The sequence below is a fragment of the Leuciscus leuciscus genome, assembly GCF_965113295.1.
Source record: "Leuciscus leuciscus genome assembly, chromosome: 14".
Classification (NCBI taxonomy): Eukaryota; Metazoa; Chordata; class Actinopteri; order Cypriniformes; family Leuciscidae; genus Leuciscus; species Leuciscus leuciscus.
Genome location: NC_138738.1, coordinates 27,298,375 through 27,320,755, shown reverse-complemented (window position 1 = coordinate 27,320,755; position 22,381 = coordinate 27,298,375). Strand labels below are relative to the sequence as shown.

Here is a 22,381-nt window from a genome sequence, read left to right as displayed (position 1 = left end):
AACAGCATAAGATGAATACTTCTATGAATCTCACTTGTGAACTTTCTGCGTGAGGGCGCCCTCTGGCTTCCAGTATGAATGAACTCAAATTACATGAGAGTTTAGCACTCCATATTGCTATCATCACCTCATTTTGGGTAAAAATAGAAAAATAATACTAAAGTACTTTGTACTTACAGTTTTTCCAGGCGACGACCTTTAGCTTTCATGGCTCGTAGTTCGAGAATGAACCTTGGAGACACATGAGTGGATGGAAACAGCCTGGTCTTAACAGGAGCATGTTTATCAAGTGCTTGGTATAGTACATTATTGTAGGCATAGCAGATTTCTGATGGACAAGACAATGATGTGTCTGACAAAATGGATGCTCTTGATAAAGTAGAAAAAGACAATGGATTCACAGGACTGAGTTCCCTTATGAAAAGAAAATATATTTTCCTATGATCCAATATATTAAATGGTTTAACAGTATATTTGTAAATATACAGAATAATATATTGTGTTAATATATTACAATATATTGAATTATACAAAAAGGAATTGCCGCTTTTCATATATTGAAAAATATGTGACAATATATTTACTAATATATCATTATTTATGTAATTTTATATTCAGTAGTACACTTCTTAATATATAGATGTATGTGATCAGATATAGTACTGCATGTTTAACATATTGAAGATATATTTACTCATGCAGCATAAACACATATATATAGAGAAATATATAATGTAATATATTTCTTATATTTTTTTACTATTTACATAACAAATGTTTCATATTTTCAAGCTAATTAACAAAAACTCAAGCACACCTGCATGTATTCAAGTATTTAGTCAAGAGACTATCACTGTGCTGAAGAATACTCAGCAATTATTTTATTAAATATAGTTATTACAGTCTTAATGGTGTTTGGCCAATCGTCAACCTAACCACAGGCTCTCTTCCGCACAATGGTAACCAAAATCTCAGACATACCAGAAAACTTTTTAAATCCAAAATAATAGAACTTTAAACACTAACAGATCTCCCCCTATATTAATATTGAGCAAAACACATTAAATAACACTTAAAGGAGAACTCCGGTGAATTTTTAAGTTAATCTTGATCGTTTTACCTTTGTGAGTACTGTCTATAGAAAAAAAAAACGAACCGGATCGGTGCTTGCAACGCGGAGCTGTTACAGTTAATGCCCAGAGCTCCCATTCAGCTAAAACGGCAGTTATGGGGGCATTAACCTAAATAGTGTCTTTGTGCCTCTTAACAGACACAAAATGCAATTAAAATGTCTGTCCAACATGAACAGGGCCCTTACATGACAACAAGATGCGTTTAGCAACTTAGCCATCGTTTAAACTCACCTAAATAGTGTTTTAGACGGCTAGCTGTAGTCTCGCGCTGAAGTCCCGTGGGAACTCAGTATATGCACTACATACTGCAAACCCTAGGGTGTTGTCGAGAGGCTTGAGAGAAGCTTAGGAAGGCTCAGTACAAAGGAGTGGTTTTCAAAATGCCAGTTGTGGTTTATTTTAGAAGCAGCCTTTCTTAATGTGCAGTCCACAAAAAAAACAAAAAAAAAACACTTAATGCACCAGATACTGGTGCTAAAAACAAAAGAAAAAATGCTGTGAGCAGCAAAACTGGCACTAAACAATGCCTAGTGGCACATCCACAAAATATCGGTATGTCTCACCTCAGACAGGTTCAAACGTTTGCACAGTATGAGGCCACCTCCCCAAACATGCTCAGACAATAGGCTTGTTTGAGATGCGCCTTGCCTCGCCTGGAATGTATGCGAGAGTAGGCGGCTGCAGTGAGAGGAGGAGTGAAAAAAGCGCAGGCAAGCCGGACAGTTCTCTCTTCTCGCAGTGGATCTGACACCTGTGAGATCAAAGATGGATATCGCGGGATTCACGGGATTCACGCTCGTGCACAGTGTTGCTAATAAACTGGATGGAATTTAAGTTCTGTTGCTTTTATATGAAAATAAATATAATGAACAAGACACCCAAAGTAGCCTACTTATTTAATTCCATTCCAAATACATGTTTATCAGTCTTTTTTTCTTTAATACAGACATGTGTTTTTTTGTTTTTGTTTTTAATAAAAATTACATTGCATAAACCATAGTGATTGCACTGTTAGGTCGTTTGGGAATATTCACACATAACGTATACACATAAAACATGATATCAGAGTTTTAAAATCAAACATTTTAAAAGAGAACAATACATCACGGTTGTTTAAACCAATGAACATCAAGCTGTGTCGTCAGCAAGTCGTTTCCCATCATGCTTTTGATCAGCGCAGTCAGTGGAGAGCAACTGCGCTCGACTGCAGAATCCGACAGGTGCGCCTTGCGCTCGCGAGAGATTTTTGACATACGTCAGCATGACATCAGAGCAAGGCGGACCGCACTCGGACACATTTCTAACCGGCATGCATCTCGCGCTGATCACCGGTGATCGATTCTGCGCAGATTTTGCTAATCTCAAACAAGCCTAATGGTTTAACCCTTAATCACTGTTAAAAAAGGACAACACTTAAGGTGTTTGGGGTCATTTTGACCCCAAACTTTTAAAGAGCAATTGCATAAGGAAATATAATTTTTTTATATGGAAAACTATATATCTTTTTTTTTATTTACTTCTAAACTATCCATTTATGCTGTGTTTTTGTGGAAATTTTGAAGTTTTTTACCTATTTACTGCACAAATACATAACTAGGCCATAAATTGGCTCATGAAAAATGATTTTTAAAAGAAAAAATCACTTAAATGATGATCATAATTAAATATAAATAGTTTCTGGACATTGCTCTATGTGTTAGGGATAGAACACTGCCATCTAAAGGTTAGTTGAAAAACTTTATTTCTTGTAGGAAAGGAATTAAAGTGCAATGGCCAAAGATATCCAATAGAGGGCCATTGAGAATCATTCATTCAACAAGCTTGTTCCATGTTGCATATGTGACATGTGTGTGTTTGTGTGTGTTTGTGTGTGTGTGTGTATGAGTGTGTGTGTGTGTGTGTGTGTGTATGAGATAGAAAGTTCCCACATGGAAAGAATCTATATGAGGATATATGCGCATATATGAAACCTATATGCAGTTTATATGCACATATATGCTGCATATATACAGCATATATGCACATATATGATAATATATATGCTGCATATATGCGTATATATGCCACATATAGGCATAATTGAGGTGCATATATGTGCATATACAGGCCATATAGGTCTCCTGTATTGCTTCTTTATATATACATATAAGCCCTATATGTAGCCTACATACAAGATATGTCCCCTATAGCTCATGGCAGGATGGTCATTTTGTAGCTCATATCTCACTTTGGAAACTGTCATACATGATGCCTAGCTCAGATAGGCACATCTATCAATTCGAAGCTCACGGAGCTGAGATCAAAAAGATAAAAATAATTTTTTTTTTTTAAATTCTGTTCAGTTTTTTGTCTTATTTTTGTTCTTGTACTATTTGATTGTTCTTAAGTAAATAAATAATGTAAATTTCTACATTTTGGGGTTTTATTTATGTTGCCTACACTGTAAAAAAAAGTGTACTTTTACAGGTAATGGTCTGTATTTTTTTAACAGAATTTTACCGTTTTGTCATTATAGTGAATGCCTGTTATTTTACAGATATTTGCTGTAATTTAAAGGTCCACTATTAAATTTACAGGTAATTGCTTGTATTTTGGTTTTACATCAATTTACGTTTTTTAAGGAACTTGTCTGTATTTTTACAAAGTAATATTTTACAGATTTTTTTCTGTGAAATTAGAAAACAAAGAAAAGAAGGTATAACTGCAGAAATCTGCATCTATTCAATATGTTGTCCTTACAGATTATTAAGCATGTGGGGGTTAAAGTGAGGTTTTTTTTTAAGGTTAAATAATAGTATTTGTACATACAGCCTACCCTACATAGGCTACAGTAGACCTGTATTGAATTGTTTTTAGGCTATAGTCTTTTAATCTTGTCTTGCAAATAGATGCTCATTTTGATCATTATTTCATTGTCTTATTCTCCCATAATTTCATGTATATTTTATTAATATTTTTCTAAATCTCCGTTGCTGCACATTCAGGGCTTTGTGTGTGTGTGTGTGTGTGTGTGTGTGTGTGTGTGCGCGCGCGCGCGCACGCGATGACGCAGATTCAAATTCGCCGCCATTACGTTTCCGCTGTTTAGTCCCGCCCACAACGGTCAGCTGATCAGTCGACTTTGGATCTTAATCAAGTGCAAGTGGGAGATTTGAATTCAGTCTACTCTCCTGAAGTGGATTGTGAGATTAACAGGGGTTCAATATGACACCTCATAATTCAAAGCAATCGTGTTCGTCGAGAGCAGCCGTGAGCAGGAGCCCTAGCTGTTGTCAGTTTGGATTCTTCGGAAATAGCACCCTTTTCAGTGAGCCTGGTTCGTCACAGCGGACATCATGCCAACCGATCACCGGCTGAGGTAAGAGTCTGCATGTGAACGATATTTTATATTACATTTGTGTTAAGTTTACGTTACAGTTTTCAAGCTAACATTAGCATTTTAAATGATGAGCTGGAGGCAAAACACTGAAAATGTAGCATGCATCTTTACATTTTCCATCTGTTTTAAGAAAGATCAGTTGAACCCACACCTCAAAAAATACCTAAAACAAGCTTTCGTAGACTTGTTATACATAAAGTCCGTTTAATTGTGTATAAAATCTTTGTTAATACGCGATAGTATCTGTCAGTAAATCAATCTCTTAAATGGCGGGACATTTTTAAACACTGTCTGGAAGCTGAAAACTCTTCTCTTAAAAAATAGTAACCACGTTTTTGGCGGATTTTTATTACCATTTTTAATAACCACAGTTATACTACAAATAGGCCTAACGTTACCAAGGTTTTTTTTTTTTTTGGTTAAACCATAGTTAATTTTCATAAGGGTTAATGTGGTTATCAAGACCGTTAAGAAAACGAATTCAGCAAATACTTGTTGTTGATACAGGAAAACACATGACTAGAATATGAACACCACATGATAAATTCCATATTCTGGCTGCATGCTTGCCAACACGTCAGTTGAGGTTTTGCATTGTCCCAGTGGAACATATTCTGACATATGCAAATGTAATACTGAGTTGTAAAAAAAAAAAATATATATATATATATTTGTGATTTCAGGTCAAGTGGAAAGCAGAATGATCATGGCAAACAAGGTATGGGAAGAAGTAATTTAAAATATTGTAATGGCCGAGTCTTCTGATTCCATATGATTGCACTAAAAGTGGCAGAAAATTTAATTTGTTTTATACTATATTTTCCCATGTGAATATTCATTTGATCCTTGTGAGGCCACTGGAGCTGCACAAGGTTTGGTTTTGCTTCAGTAAGACCACGATTGTGTTAGATTCCACCCATCTATTATTATTATTTTTTTGTATTGTAACTAGGCTCTGTCATTTAGAAACATGACTTTTCCTATCACTTAATGACACATATCTCTACCTTTCATTCCAGCCAGAGGATCTGACGGTTGCTGCTCGCATCTCAGCCTACCTGATGGAAAATTCTTGCTGGATGAATGACCTTCACCTTCAATTCAACCTTGCCAAGACAGAACTGCTTATGGTTTCACTTTCAGCCAAACCATGCGATCCTGCTGATTTGCCTTATACAACACCAGAAAGATCCGGCCCTTCCTGTCGGAGTCACACAACTCCGTGTCTAAGCTCTTGTTCTATCCAGACTGGCAGTAAGGGTAAAATCTTTCCGTGGCAGGGGCAGCTGCCACTGGCGCCTGTCACTCGACCTGCCACCGCTATACGCGCCTGTCACTCGACCTGTCACGGCTATACGCGCCTGTCACTCGACCTGCCACCGCTATACGCGCCTGTCACTCGACCTGCCACCGCTATACGCGCCTGTCACTCGACCTGTCACGGCTATACGCGCCTGTCCCGCGACCTGCCACCGCTATACGCGCCTGTCACTCGACCTGTCACGGCTATTCGCGCCTGTCCCGCGACCCGTTACGGCCATACGCGGCTGTCCCGTGACCTGCCACCGCTATACGCGCCTGTCACTCGACCTGTCACGGCTATACGCGCCTGTCCTGTGACCCGTCACGGATATGCGGCTGTCCCGCGACCGTCCCGCGACCTGTCACGGGTATATGTGGCTGTCCCGCGACCTGTCACGGCTATACTCTCCTGTCCGGCGACCTGTCACGGCTACTCTCCTGTCCCGCGACCTGTCACGGGTATATGCGGCTGTCCGGCGACCTGTCACGGCTATACTCGTAACTCGCCTGTCACTCGACCCGTCACGGGTATACTCGCCTGTCCCGCGATCTGTCACGGGTAGGCTACTATATGCGACTGTCCCGCGACCTGTCACGGGTATATGCGACTGTCCCGCGACCTGTCACCGGTATACTCGCCTGTCCCGCGACCTGTCACGGGTATATGCGGCTGTCCCGCTACCTGCCACGGCTATACAACTCGCCTGTCACTCGACCCGTCACGGCTATATGCGCCTGTCCCGCGACTTGTCACGGGTATACTCGCCTGTCCCGCCACCTGTCACGGGTATATGCGACTGTCCCGCGACCTGTCACAGGTATACTCGCCTGTCCCACGACCTGTCACGGCTATATGCGGCTGTCCCGCGACCTGTCACGGCTATATGCGGCTGTCCCGCGACCTGTCACGGGTATATGCGACTGTCCCGCGACCTGTCACGGTATATGCGGCTGTCCCGCGACCCGTCACGGCTACTCGCCTGTCACTCGACCCGTCACAACTATACTCACCTGTCACGGCTATATTCGCCTGACATTCAACCTGTCACGGCTAAATTCGCCTGTCACTCACGGTTAAATAAAGATGTCATGGCTAGTTGTAATTCTACATGTAGCCTAGCCTACACAATATATAGTAGGCTAGGCTTAGCCTAATAATAATAATACCAATAATAATATTGATAGTGATGATAATACTAATAATAAACATAGTGATATAATCATTATAGGCTATCAATCCAACCATGCTATCTTAAGGTAAACTTGCACTGTTGGAGTACTGAGACGTTACTCACGGCCAAGCTATTTCATTGTAGCCTATTTTGTTATGTTTTGTTTTTCTGTGCAGAGTTTGTTTTTCTTGTTTTCAACTTCTTATTTTTTTGCCCTGTAGGCCTAATTGATAACATGCAGTCAGAAAAACGCAGATGAAATAAACGATTAAACGAGGCTGCATGAAAGCATTCGGTAAGAATGAATAGCCTCGATTTCTAAATAGGCTAACATAAGAAAAATACACGATTAATTCAATTAACATTAAAACTTAAAGTTATGCAGTTTATTAGACTATAGGTTAGAGGTCTTGTGAAGCCGAGGGAATGAGATGTATAGGGCAGGCACGACAGCGCGATAGCTACATAGCCTATAGGCCAATAAGAATAACGCTCTGTAAAAACAACAAAAGCATACTACTACAGGCACATTTAAGTTTATTGACCTTAGGCCGGTGACACACAGGCTGCGTGGCGTGTTGAGGACTCGTTCAGTATGTGCGCACTAGTGGACCTTTCAAACGTAGCCTACACTTAGACCGAATGGACACAGGAACCTGGTTAACGTGAAGGCTGTGTGCGCGAAAATCAATGGACTGTGTTAATGAGTAAATTTACGTCACGGTGACAAACGAAGTCTATATTCAGACAAACTGTTGAAGGTGTTCATTGGAAAATGGAGAAGAGTGATGTGGAGGTCCATGCTCTGTCATTTGCGCAAATAACAGTGCGCGAGCTCAACAACAATTTGTTTGAAGTTCATGTCCAAGCTGATGAGATGCATTTGTCATAGTAAATGAGGAGGGAAGTTGTTGAGGTGGGGGGATTGGGGGTGTAAGAATGAGAAAAACAGTTTTTTTAAAAGTGTTTTACTGCAAGTTTGAAAATACCCCCCGCACCCCACCCCCCCACCCCCCTCCCTCCGAGTCACATACCTTACCTTTACCTTTTTTAACCTCGAGTACCCTGAAAGCTAGCTATTTGATTGGTCTAAGTGCGTTGACCAGTTTAATTTGATTGGTCCAAAATCGACACCAACGGCGCGTCGGAAGCAGCGATGAGCTTCAAGGATCATAGCCTGCAGGAGTATCATAGTCAGCGTAAGTACAAATTTGTTCTGATGTAGCTTAACCATAGATTTGCATGATTTGTCTTTTATAAAATAGCATTTGAAACGTTTGATAAATAAATACATTTATGTCAATCTCTTTCGTATTGGCACTGAATATAGGCCTTTTTTTTTTATAGGTAAATCGACACTTGTTTGACTCAATTATGGAAGGTAGGCAAAGTCATAACATTTTATTATTTGTTTTGCATTTTCTTTTTATAATTCTTTCACAGGTGTCCGCAGATCCATTTGTTAATGTAAAAAGGTCTTAATTAGTAGGCTATAAGATGTCTTAAAAGTCTTAGTCTTATTATGCACAAGTCACAAACACGTCCCATCATGTTTGAAAAATAGTTCCAAAATGAAATTTGAACGCACGTCTTTGACGTGATCTGTTCTGTGTTAATACTTTTTATTTTAAATCGCGACTATTTATGGCCAGGAACACGAGTCACTAGCGGACCAATTTTTGCTGGGTATCAGCAGACTTAAGTTCGTACAATACAATTTAAACAACTTGCATAGCTTTAAGAGCGCTGGGTTTCTTTTGTATGGCGTTGTATTCATAGTGTAGGCCTATCACTTTGTTGAAGTGATGAGATGTGTCATTTGGCTTTAAGGTGATAGTGAAATACACGTTTCAAATTATGATTGTTTAGTGCTTGTAGTGGAAAAATTCAAGTGCCGTTTTTCACCAAAGTGGGTGGGGCTTTTATTGTGGGCGGGGGTTGGATGTTTTCCTCAGTAGTTTTGGATTGAACATTGGGGGGTGGAAGTGTGAACCGTTTAACAGGTTACCAGGGCACATGCTCCATCGTGTAAGTTTCCTACTCAGTAAGAAACTATACCTAAAATATGCCACAGTTGTAGCTAGTAAATATTTAGTGAAAAATCTATTCCCTTAACAGAGATTATCTATTAGGCCATAAATTCAACAACTTGTCAAACTTTACCACAATAAATAGAAAAAGCCTTAATTTGAGTGCCTCTCATGCAAAATTAAACTTCAGTCACAGTCATATTAAGCAGATAATTGATCCGTTCAGTTTGTTCAGATTATGAAACCTCTGCATGTGCGATGTAGGCTACCTATACAATTCATAGCCTGATTCTTAATTGCGTGACCCTAAAGTTTCATTACTGATCATGATTGACTTAAGATTATTTATTTATTTATGTATTTATATTTTTTTTGTATGTATATGAACATTTTTCTAACAAATGTACCAATCAATATTGATATAGCTATTTGCTCTATTGTTGTGTTGTATATTTATTTGGCAACAAAGTATAAATGGATGCGAGTTTTCCAATTACGTAATTGAATGAATCATAATGAATCACCTCTCTCTCTCTCTCTCTCTCTCTCTCTCTCTCTCTCTCTCTCTCTCTCTCTCTCTCTCTCTCTCTCTCTCTCTAAATAAACCTGTCTTCTGTTTTTTTTTTTTTTTAAAGGAAGGGTATTTGAGTTTCTCAACAAAGAACACTTTTTTGGACTTGGAGGTGATCAGGATTGTTGTTACTGCTCTTCTTTAGTTACAGCATCTAAAGATCATTTTTCTATAAAGCATCTGAGATTTGCTGTACACTTTAAAGAGGGTGGCACAAGTGAGTAATATCTTGAGAATTAAATCTTGCAAATATTAATAATCTATTAAATGTATATGTAGAATTTACGTATTGAAACATTGTTTACAAAACATCTTATTGTCTTCGTAGGCAAGTTCACCATACCATGTCACTGTCCAGATCGTAAAAGTGGTAAAAGGAGCCACTGGCATTGTCCTAAATGTGCCAAAATAATAAATAGATCCGGAGATTTCAAATCCCACTTACAAAAGCATGGTAGGTCAATGTTAACAATTAAAATCATACTCTTTGGATCTTTGACAAGTTTAAAAGTCAAACTACATCTGTCAAATGTATTATTCCTTTTCTTTGCTACAGGTCTGATGGTAATAGCAACACCTTCTGGTGAGTACACTGATACATTTAAACCAAACAGAAGTAGAGATACAACAGTAGTTATAACTGAAATTAGCATAATCAAAATGGAATGTATCTTATTTTTCTCAGATGTGGAACAACCTTCTGTGCCTATTGTTGAAACTGACCAAGCCCAACAAGGAACCAAGGTATGCCCTATATGTGGTATTCATTTTAGCACCACCTCAAACTTGAGACGTCATGAAAAAGAGCAGCACGATGGACAAGAACCCATGATGTGCATTGATCCAAAAAATGGACTCTATGTGACAACAAAACATTCCCATGGTATTAGACTTCCTATACATGTACAGAAGTGTTTACCAGCACGGCTGTATGATTGTGAAGTGGATGAATGTAGGGACTTTATGAGCATAGCTGCCCAAAGTGGAAACCCTGGTAAAGAATGCCACCACCTAGAGAGGACCAGAAAAGCCCTTTCATATATTCCACCACCAATACTGAAAAATGAGTCTGTGAATGAGATGGTGGAAAAAGGACTCATCTCAACATCAAGGCAAGAAGAATGTGTGGCACTCTACCAACGTGCCTACTCAGAGGAAGTCGACTGTGTGTTTCCAATTTTCTGGGGGGAACACAGTCTCTCTGATAGATACGTCTTCTTCTCAGTCTACACTGGTGAGAAGGACAACTGGTGTAGGTTTGGAAGGACGATTTCAACATTTGATACCAAATCAGGTAAATGGCACTGCAAATGTATAGGATCAAAAAACAGAATTAGCTGTTTACATAGATACTTGTCTATGTGGTGGCTGTTCCAAGAGCATCCAAACCTGGCCAAAAATGCAGTGGATACCTCAAATGAGGATATTGAAGACATTGAGGAAATGGTCAGTGGAAATCTGGGTATGCATTATCAGCCAGAATTCACGCATAGTAGTGTGATCATTATGACCAACTACTTGTGGAATTGCAAGAGAATCCCAGAGGATCTTCCACTTGATTTAACGAAGACAGAGAAGCCCGTTCCAGAGAAATTTGAGCCTGCAGAAGCAAATTGTCCTTACTGTCCAGGGCCGTGTCCTCCTGAACTGAACAATGCTTTTGTCATAACAACACAAGCAACAGTCTATGGGATATTTTCGCAGAACAAAGGTAGGGCATTCTTTACAATTTTTACACTTAAGCCATTAATATAAATTGTGCATATAAAAAGTGAAATGCCAATAAATGTGTTGATGTGTTTTCATGTAGGTATTTCAGTCTATGGAAAGGAGTGCCCAGTATGCAAAAACGTCATTCGTTTTCAGGATTACAATACTGGATTTCACAATTACAACAATAAGATCTTTCTTTCCATACCATTATGTTCTTTTCTGACAACCGGCCTTTCGGTGAGTTCGTCCAATCGAATTGTTATGTGGGACGTGTTTCCACTAAATTAAGCACATACAAAAATATTAACAACATATGTTTAAAAACATTGTCTCTTTTTTATTATCTGCAGAATCACATTGCTGTTGGACGGATGTTGCGCACAATTGAGTCCCATTCTGGGACTAAAGTGCCATACAACTCCCTAAGGAAGGCTTTCTATCACTTCTGCGCTCTCAAAAAGTATTCCTACAGCTATTTCTGTTACCGCTGTGGACACCACCCATCTGTTGTCATTGCTGACGCAAACTGGAAAGTTGCGTTTGAATTGCCAGGTGACAGTTGATTTAAAATGTATTTTAAAACTTCTAGCATAATTTATCCCACATTCACATGCTCATTGTCACTTCCCTTTTTATCACAACTACCAGTCCATCTCCTAAAACGTCCGGAGAAACATAATATCACTCCCCAGGACACGGAAGTTAACGTGGAAGCAAGATGGGATAACCTGGAGAAGGAAATTATAGCCTCCGGATTCTGTGATGGTAAGCATAATATGTTAAGACGTTAAGTGCTCTGTAAATTTTGCAACATTATTAATCTTATTACTCTTAATATTAATTTATACTAATTGTACTTAAGTTAAATTTCTGTATAAATATTTAAGTAAAAATTCACAATTTGATTGATGCCATGCATTTTTATAGTACTTCAATTAAATACATGACAGAATTAACCTTACAAATGTCATTCTTTAGGTGCATCTGGCAATCCCTTTCAAAGCTCATTGTCATACTCTGCCTTTGCTCCATGGATGGGGCAACATACCCGCACCAGTGATACCCTACCGAAAACTGAAGTTTTCAAAGGGCTATCCTTCAGTGACAGGGCCAGCAGCAGTCGTGTTGCAAAGGACATCGATGAGGACCAAATTTTACAAATTCTCGATGCAAAATCGGTAAAGTACAATGTACATTGTTTTCTTACATTCACATTAACATGCAACACATTACCTACAAATACTGCCTTCCTAAACATTGTTTAATGTAAATTATCATTTGATCAGCCAAAAAAGGATGAACTGATTAAAGCCTGCAATGTCCTCGGAGTGTCAGCAAGTGGATCCATCGCTGACATGATAAACAGACTTGAGGAGCTTCTCCTTTATAAGAATGTTTATCCTAAAATGTTTGTGAAACTCAAAAAAGCTGGAGGTAAGATGGGTTTTGTTACTCTTTGGCATGTATATAATTTATAGTAGGGAACAATATATTAGAAATGTTCTTTTGTAATACAATATCTTTTTGGTTAAAATAACCTACTCTGTTCCAAATATTTGTTGTAATACAGGTGGAGTTTTACACATGGGATGCACCCACGGAGTGGTCTACTATGCATCACCTTTATGGTGGCAGGAGTCCGCTCGGGACCATGGGGATGCCTTGTTGAGTTTCAAACACCCTCCCACTGTGTACATATGTGACATTGCTGGACGTGTTGCCAGACATGTAAACAATCGCACACAGCAGCGATTTTTCCAGCCACATGATGGGAGGGTGTGTGAGCCAACAGAGGCAAACATATCATTGGCTTCTGCTGGCAAATTGAGGGTACATCCTGACTGGGTTAACAACATCAAGATGAAAGCAAGACTCAACTCAGAACCCTCAACAATGGACAGTTTCTTACAAGCACATCCAGAAACTGGAACATCAGACCGCTTCTCCTTTTATGATAGGTTCCACCAAAAGAACCAAAAACGACCAGAGGAGAAATTGCGGAGTCTGAAAATAATCCCTGAACTGGCTTCTCTTATCAACACCTCAGAAGCCGAACAAGTGAATAGGGAGCTATCCTCAAGCCGGTATTCATTGTGCCAGATGAGAGATACACACTACATGTTTTCATTACGCCTGTACTTCCATCTACACAATACCAGGAAAAACTCTGCATTTTTGAAAGAAATGCAGAAACGTACAGAGGAAAACATATACCTAGGACTACAGGGAAAACTGATGTGTGGGCAAAAAGGTAATAATGTGAAATTTGAAGTAATGTGTGTGGTTACACATTTTCATTATAGCGAATCTGTAATATTTACTGTGGAGTAATGTATTCATAAATAATTGCAGAAACAAACACACGACCAATGGAAGAACAGGGCAGAGATCCACATGGCCCAGCAATATTTGACAAATTGCCTGAGGAGGGGAAGAAGTTTTCTGTGGCAATGTTCCCCATTGAGCAGATGCACAAGGTAACAACATTGGAATTTTCACACCAATGACAACCATGAACAACAATAAGAAATTGAACAGTACTATCAACATATACGCTTAATAGTAATTCGTTGTACTTTCTCATCGTTAGGAGACAATCTCCAAACTGTACGCTGTACAGAGGAAAGAAGATGATGTCATTGCCAGGATTTCTCGCTTTGCCATTTTATTTCTGAAGGACCTGAAATCTGTTCTTCCTCCTCATCTGTTGAGTGACACAAGCAGTATAGCAATGCCTTGGCTAACTGATAATGTAAGTATGAAATGCTATAAAGCATTATAAAAGTTGTCTTATCCATAAATTTTATATTTATTTTGTGTCACCCCATACTGTATATAACAATAAAAAACTTTTTTGTTGTTGTTGAAAGGCTGTCAATTGCCGCATCGCTCAACTTGCGGAAGAGACTAAGGATGTAAGTTATTCAAACAGAACCTATGACTTACCTGTGACATTAATAGTTTGTTATATAAAGACTAAAACCTGTGATTTTGCCTTCCAGGTTCTGGCTCTGAACACAGACACGTTTATTCTATGGCACAGAGATTGGCAGAGTAATGCAACAGTGTCAGACGAGCACTTGAAAGTTCTTGGGGTATTTACAAAATGTGCAGTACAAAATGCACATATTTTTCAGCATAAGCATCAAAACTAATAGTTTGACATAATAGTGTCATAAATGTCTCAGAAGTGAATGTTTACAGTTTTCTTCATTTCAGAATGCTTCAGATCTCCAGAAAATCTTTTTTCCAAGGATTGTTGGACCTGGAGATAACCCAGAGATGGGATGCCACTTCATTCTTTGGGTAAAAACAAATGATATACTAATGAAATATTACTAGTTTTACTAGTAACTATTACCCATTTTTCCAGCTTTAGGCTGCTTTAAACTGGACCACTATTTCATATCACAGTAGACATTGCTTTTTCATATGTAAAATATGTTACTGTTATTTTTACTTAACAGGTTTTTGACATGACTACAAAAAACATTAGACTTTATGACAACACAAGTCAATATCTGACAATATCCGACCTCGACATGGAAATTCTGAAGTAAGACTTTCTTACTGTAATTCTTTTTACACACTATTTCATGTAATTACAAATTGTGCCCAATGTATAATGATTTGTAAATAATAAATTATCGAAATATAAAAAAAAAAATTCAGAGATGCTTTTAGAAATATCGCATCCTTAGAAGATTGGACTGTGTCCAGTCCAAAGCAATGGAACAGAGATGATGGAAGGAACTGTGGTGTTTTCGTATGCACAGTGAGTTAACTGTTTTTATATAAATGCATTATGTTGATTTTGTTTATATATTTTGTGAAATATTTTTTATATGTAACTGTGACTGATTCTGTTAAATCGTTTTTGGACTAGATGGCAGAGATGGAAGCTAAAAATATTAAAATGTGCCAGGAAATTCTGCACAATGAGCAGATGGCATATCTTCGTCTTTACCATGCCTCGTGCATGGTGAAAAATCTGCAACCAGAGGTATTGCTGGGAATTTTTAAAAAACTTTACAGTTTACAGGGTTTGCCAAGCTTAACATGAAAAAATTTCCTAGGACTTTCCACCTGAGGTTAAAGCAGTCCAGAGTGCAACAAAAAACAGCTGTATGGCCCAGGATTTTGAAGTCTGCATGTACCAAAAATATCGATCAAAGTATGTAATGACTATTTCATTTCCATTTGGTCTACAGTTTTGATTAAGCAGTTACTCATTGTTATCATGTATCTGTCTGCAGAGTGATGCACCCACAAATCAAGTCACTGGGCTGGATTCAGTGTGACCTTTGCCAAAAATGGCTGCACGCTGACTGCGCTGGCATCAATCTTGAAGTGGTCACAGCAGAAACATCGTTCAGCTGTGGATGTGACACTAAACATGTGCATACCTTTGAGAAGTATGTTTTACCTTAACTTATATCTTTTGCATAATAAATTACAATACAGGTTTTAATGCCACTTTGATTTTACAGAACATTGGCACTCTTGGAGCAGGGCTGGTTGGTTGACATGGTAATAGAGGATCAAGAGATCTTGGTAAATATTAACAATTACTAAGCAAACCATTTTACTATTTATATCCTAGCTGTATCATTTTGAGTATTGTTATTTACAAAGAGGTAGTCTCTCAATTACATCTCACTTTTGTACATAATGTATAGCAATGTAATCTGTTAGACCTTGTTGGGGGGCACAAAAAATTAGATTAATAAATGCAACACACACAGACACACAAACACACACAGAGACACACACAGACACATAAAACACACACACACACACACACACACACACACACACACACACACACACACACACACACACACACACACATATATATATATGTCTTACACTTGTCTTCTGTAACTTTTGTAACTATATAACATTCCAGAATTTACACGAAGGCTTGAAGACTGACACAATCCGATCCAACAGGATGTTTTTATTTAAAAATCCTACATTTTCTCCAAAGCTCAAGATGAAGCTCAATGAAAAGTTTTGTTTTTTTGATGAAGAACAGGTAACATTTCACATTGTTGCCTTGTTTAACAATTTATATAGTAAAAATAAGTTTGTATTTATTTATGTTGAACCATAAGAATAGAAGACTGTATACAGATGCATAAGAAAATATATGTCAGACATATTTGAACATCTCACATTTCATCACATCCGTACACTATCAATGTAGATTTTCAGCAGATTTTTTTTTACAAAGTTAATATATACATTGTAATATAATTTTAAAGCATATAAATGTTAATAAGTAAAATTTTAACAACTGTTTTTCTACAGACCGAGAGGATAATTGAAAGATTATACACGGTAACACAACTGCCCAGAGACTCCCTGGAAAACACAACCTACATTCTTGATGTTTTGACCCCTGAGGTACATATACAGACGCTTTGATACAGTACATTGACTAAAGCATTAAATGACAGTACATACACCTTTCATAACTGTATCTTCTTGTCTTTTAAAGCTAACACTCTTAATTCTGCACAAGACTGAGGGCTTTCACAGGTTCCAGGCAGAAATGGCTTTACAGTCAAACTTTGGTTTGGAGTACGTCTTTCTTTTACTGTTGTTGTTGTTATTTTTTGTTCCTCCTTAAAACATTTCCAAAAAACTTATACCCCTGTAATTTTTTTTCTTTTAAAGGGTGAAAAAATCAAATCCACCATGGTTTTGAAGGCATTTCATAAGCGGGAATTTTGTCCTGTGTGATAAGGGAGGTCGGCTACAACTGAGCAACTGTACTTCTGGCCAAAGAGCAGAGGAGGCCCTCTGCAAAATCTGTTTCATGCCCTGTCTCCAAATTATGTTTCTGTAAAGATTGTTACTGAAATATTAATTTAAATACATGTTTATACACATTTACCGTAATATATTTATAAAAATGTATGTGAATAAAATATTTCTAATCATAAAAATGCGTGAACATTTCAATAGGGGACTTTTTGGAAGTTTATTTACAAAAATTCGTAGGTGAAATTGTGAAAAATTTTAGGTTACTGTTGTAACTCTGTGGCAAAGCAACTACATCACTGTGCATTTTAGATAAATATAGGCCTACCTGGCCTCTTTAATGAAATATTTAATGAAACAGTTTATAATTTAGCTACAATAAATAAATAAAAAATTATTATTATTAGGGGCCAAGCTCCGAAGATGCGGAGGCACCTATTGTTCACATGTTTATGCTAATAACTTTTGAATCAAAAGGGCTAGAAACGAAATTCTTTGTTCCTCTAATTCGCGGGAAGTCGCGGGACAGCCGCATATCCGTGACGGGTCGCGGGACAGCCGCAAATAGCCGTGATGGGTCACGGGAAAGCTGCCGTGACGGGGCGAGTGACAGGCGAGTTACGAGTATAGCCGTGACAGGTCGCGGGACAGCCGCATATACCCGTGACAGGTCGCGGGACAGGCGAGTATACCCGTGACAGGTCGCGGGACAGTCGCATACCCGTGACAGGTCGCGGGACAGGCGAGTATACCCGCGGGACAGGAGAGTATAGTCGTGACAGGTCGCGGGATAGGCAAGTATACCCGTGACAGGTCGCGGGACAGTCGCATATACCCGTGACAGGTCGCGGGACAGGCGAGTATACCCGTGACAAGTCGCGGGACAGGCGAGTATACCGGTGACAGGTCGCGGGACAGTCGCATATACCCGTGACAGGTCGCGGGACAGTCGCATATAGTAGCCTACCCGTGACAGGTCGCGGGACAGGCGAGTATACCCGTGACGGGTCGAGTGACAGGCGAGTTACGAGTATAGCCGTGACAGGTCGCCGGACAGCCGCATATACCCGTGACAGGTCGCGGGACAGGAGAGTAGCCGTGACAGGTCGCGGGACAGGAGAGTATAGCCGTGACAGGTCGCGGGACAGCCACATATACCCGTGACAGGTCGCGGGACGGTCGCGGGACAGCCGCATATCCGTGACGGGTCACAGGACAGGCGCGTATAGCCGTGACAGGTCGAGTGACAGGCGCGTATAGCGGTGGCAGGTCACGGGACAGCCGCGTATGGCCGTAACGGGTCGCGGGACAGGCGCGTATAGCCGTGACAGGTCGAGTGACAGGCGCGTATAGCGGTGGCAGGTCGCGGGACAGGCGCGTATAGCCGTGACAGGTCGAGTGACAGGCGCGTATAGCGGTGGCAGGTCGAGTGACAGGCGCGTATAGCGGTGGCAGGTCGAGTGACAGGCGCGTATAGCCGTGACAGGTCGAGTGACAGGCGCGTATAGCGGTGGCAGGTCGAGTGACAGGCGCGTATAGCGGTGGCAGGTCGAGTGACAGGCGCGTATAGCGGTGTCGAGTGACAGGCGCCAGTGGCAGCTGCCCCTGCCACGGAAAGATTTTACTCCCTCTCCAGACTGGACTATTGTAATGCTCTCCTGGCAGGCCTTCCAGCATCAGTCAAACCTCTGCAACTGATCCAGATGCTGCAGCAAGACCTAAACTCACTGCTTCAGATCTATGTGTCTCCAGAAGCTTGTGTTCTGCAAGTGAACGGCGCCTTGTGGTGCCATCATCCCAAAGAGACACAAAACCACTTTCACTGACCTTTACCTGGACTGTTCCCTGCTGGTGGGATGACCTGCCCAACTTAACACATTTTCAAGAAACTGCTAAAGATCCATCTTTTCATAAACACTTGACCCAATAATACTAAATCTTTGTTTTAATAATAAATAAATAAACTTGTGTACTGTGCTACACTAACTGGGATTTGTCACTGCACTTGTTGCTTCTATTGTTCTCTTAATTTTTAAGTCACTTTGGATAAAATGTAATTGTAAATGTGTAAAATAAGTTATATTAGAGTATAAAGGCATACAGCAATTGCCTTTTAATGTAGATATTTTTACATGTTCTAAATTATATACTAAGATTGTATTTCCTATCATTCACATATCTTGATGTTCAGTGTTTGTTTAATGAGTAATACTGTAAATGTGCAGGTATTTTGTACTTATATGTTTAATTAATTTAACAGAAATTGACTGTACATTTGCTATTATTAAGTACTTAATTAGAGATTGGTCAAAGTTGTGAAATTGGAAATGCCTTAACTGTAAATATACAAACTTTGAATTTGAATTTATGTATTTAATGCATTTTTATACATAACTTCATAGTTATTATACACAGGAAAAACTATATATTAAAAGATAATTACTGTAGATAGACAGCATTATTATAAAATAACTTTATAAAACCCTAAATTTACAGTTTAACTTGAAAGTTAAATGTTTTTTTTTAAATGTAATTTGACATCATTTATCCGTTTTTCCACGGTTTAATAAGCCATTATCAACAGTAATGTACTGTAATTTAATAAATTTTGACTGTAAAGTCAATTCTGTATTTTCACTGTTTTTGCCTGTAATTTTGTGAAATGGTTATTTGCTGTAATTTAACGGAATCCGTCTGGAAACTTTGCTGCCAGAGATTTACCGTTTGTATACGGGATTTTTTTTTTTTTTACAGTGTAGGCCTAGTAGCTATGGATTTTAATAATTTTACTAATATATAGTAGGTAAACATATAGGTGCATATATAGGTGAACATATAGGTGCATATATGTGAACATATAGGTGAGCATATATAGGTGAACATGTAGGTGCATATATGTGCATATATGTACATATAATATAGGAAAACGGCCAATTTTATATATGTCACATATATTAAAAACATATATCAAAACATATATTAAAACATATATGTTTATATAGGTTCTTTCCATGTGGGTTTGTTCCACTTTGGGTTTATGCTCTAGGACCAGACCTTGATTTAAATGTAATTTTTTTTTTTGATTTATGCCAGTTTTGTTTATTTTATTTTCCAATTTCTAAAAAAATACTCTCTGTTGCAGTGACATACATGTGTGTGTTTGTGTGTGTTTGTGTGTGTGTGTGTGTGTGTGTGTGTGTGTGTGTGTGTGTGTGTGTGTGTGTGTGTGTGTGTGTGTGTGTGTGTGTGTGTGTGTGTGTGTGTGTGTGTGTGTATGAGATAGAAAGTTCGTTCCACTTTGGGTTTATGCTCTAGGACCAGACCTTGATTTAAATGTAAATTTTTTTTGATTTATGCCAGTTTTGTTTATTTTATTTGCCAATTTCTATAAAAATACTCTCTGTTGCAGTGACATACATGTGTGTGTTTGTGTGTGTGTGTTTGTGTGTGTTTGTGTGTGTGAGATAGAAAGTTCGTTCCACTTTGGGTTTATGCTCTAGGACCAGACCTTGATTTAAATGTAATTTTTTTTTAGATTTATGCCAGTTTTGTTTATTTTATTTGCCAATTTCTATAAAAATACTCTCTGTTGCAGTGACATACATGTGTGTGTTTGTGTGTGTTTGTGTGTGTGTGTGTATGAGATAGAAAGTTCGTTCCACTTTGGGTTTATGCTCTAGGACCAGACCTTGATTTAAATGTAAATTTTTTTAGATTTATGCCAATTTTGTTTATTTTATTTGCCAATTTCTATAAAAATACTCTCTGTTGCAGTGACATACATGTGTGTGTTGTGTGTGTGTGTGTTGTGTGTGTGTGTGTGTGTGTGTGTGTGTGTGTGTGTGTGTGTGTGTGTGTGTGTGTGTGTGTGTGTGTGTGTGTGTGTGTGTGTGTGTGTGTGTGTGTGTGTGTGTGTGTGTGTGTGTGTGTGTGTGTGTGTGTGTGTGTGTGTGTATGAGATAGAAAGTTCGTTCCACTTTGGGTTTATGCTCTAGGACCAGACCTTGATTTAAATGTAATTTCTTTTAGATTTATGCCAGTTTTGTTTATTTTATTTGCCAATTTCTGTAAAAATGCTCTCTGTTGCAAACACATACATTTGTGTGTGTGTGTGTGTGTGTGTGTGTGTGTGTGTGTGTGTGTGTGTGTGTGTGTGTGTGTGTGTGTGTGTGTGTGTGTGTGTGTGTGTGTGTGTGTGTGTGTGTGTGTGTGTGTGTGTGTGTATGAGATAGAAAGTTCGCTCTACTTTTTATTTATGCTCTAGGACCAGACCTTGGTTTCTATGTAGAAATTTTCAGATTTATAATGGATTTACTTTTATTTTTTTGACAAATAAAATTAAAAAAAGTCCTTTTTTTTCATTTTCCCATTCATTTTCAATGTGGGGTCATTTTGACCCCAAACACCTTAAAAGGTAAAAAAAAATGTACACACCTTTAGAACAACCAAATCAAGCCCAGTTTTTTTGTGCATGTTTAGATAGATTATTTAAAGGTATAGCGGAGGATGTTTTACTTCCTGGTGGGTAGTCTAAACTATTGGTCCTCCTAATTGTCAATCATTCTGGTGAATCAATCAAACTTTTCAAAAAGTGGAGAGGGCGGGTCTTATCTAAAATTTGGAAAGATCCTCCGCTATACCTTTAAGAAAAGTCACAGAGTTTCATGCCCCTGAGATGAAGTTAACACTTTTAAAAAATGAAGGAAAAATCCATTGGGGTCTGTATGACCCCCAATAATCATAATACAAACATGCATAACATACAAACACAAATTCAAACATTTAACACCTCATAACACTCATGTCTCTTTCCCTCTTAGCAAAATGGTACTTTCTGGCTAGCACTAGGCTGGGTACTTTAGTGATGATGTCATTAACCTAGTTCATCATCACAGTGGCCCATAATTAATTGGTCTATATATTTTGCAAACACAATGTCTAAACTTTACAAAACTTGCTAGACATAAGGACATTGACGAAACATGCCAAATGTAATAAATTCCTTATGCTAGGGAGCAATATAACTAAAGAAAACTTTTGAACTGTTACCACTCATTTAAGTATTAGAAGAGCATGAGCAACTTTTTTTTTTCTCATAGTTGTTCCTTTTCTACTTTTTCAAACTGCTTGGACCACAATAATTGTCACCTGCAGCTCATTATTTATTATTCCTTTTCTGCTTGCCTTCAAAACTGAATGTGCAGACCAAACTGTAAATTTAATGAACCATGTGTCACAAAACAAGCGTCATATAACTTCAGATAAAATGTCTCATGTTCTAGAGATTCTGCATACCTTAATTTATGTATCGT

The 22,381-nt window shown here is 38.6% G+C and overlaps 2 protein-coding genes and 1 long non-coding RNA gene across 6 annotated transcripts; all 3 read left to right on the top strand.

Moving 5' to 3' along the window:
• Window positions 1–4,270: 4,270 nt before the first annotated feature.
• On the top strand, window positions 4,271–6,004 carry LOC309513636. The gene is made up of 3 exons (XR_014211498.1): window positions 4,271–4,491; window positions 5,196–5,230; window positions 5,532–6,004. It is a non-coding gene; the product is annotated as an uncharacterized lncRNA (long non-coding RNA).
• Window positions 6,005–7,082: 1,078 nt separating this feature from the next.
• Window positions 7,083–11,008, top strand: LOC309513992 (uncharacterized protein; the record flags this gene model as incomplete). The annotated part of the gene is made up of 6 exons (XM_082190111.1): window positions 7,083–8,367; window positions 9,652–9,804; window positions 9,916–10,041; window positions 10,144–10,170; window positions 10,273–10,699; window positions 10,966–11,008. Exons 1-6 carry the CDS (start codon window positions 8,361–8,363, stop codon window positions 11,006–11,008), a joined length of 783 nt encoding a protein of 260 aa, XP_082046237.1. The 5' UTR covers window positions 7,083–8,360.
• A 36-nt stretch (window positions 11,009–11,044) lies between these two features.
• LOC309513584 (uncharacterized protein) lies at window positions 11,045–17,581 on the top strand. 4 transcript variants are annotated; one of them, XM_082189494.1, is made up of 21 exons: window positions 11,045–11,298; window positions 11,398–11,537; window positions 11,651–11,852; window positions 11,949–12,065; window positions 12,279–12,478; window positions 12,587–12,734; window positions 12,871–13,551; window positions 13,653–13,777; window positions 13,891–14,052; window positions 14,171–14,395; window positions 14,520–14,606; window positions 14,768–14,856; window positions 14,973–15,075; window positions 15,187–15,303; window positions 15,377–15,474; window positions 15,557–15,715; window positions 15,791–15,854; window positions 16,210–16,338; window positions 16,614–16,709; window positions 16,804–16,886; window positions 16,983–17,581. In XM_082189494.1, the coding sequence occupies exons 1-21, from the start codon at window positions 11,052–11,054 to the stop codon at window positions 17,011–17,013; spliced, it is 3,303 nt and encodes a 1,100-aa protein (XP_082045620.1). In that variant the 5' UTR covers window positions 11,045–11,051; the 3' UTR covers window positions 17,014–17,581. The 4 variants fall into 4 exon arrangements, with proteins under 4 accessions (XP_082045620.1, XP_082045621.1, XP_082045619.1 ...); XM_082189495.1 differs by lacking the exon at window positions 16,983–17,581 and having other exon boundaries at window positions 14,171–14,215; window positions 14,303–14,395; window positions 16,804–16,967; XM_082189493.1 differs by lacking the exon at window positions 16,983–17,581 and having other exon boundaries at window positions 15,392–15,474; window positions 16,804–16,967.
• The last annotated feature ends 4,800 nt before the right edge of the window (window positions 17,582–22,381 follow it).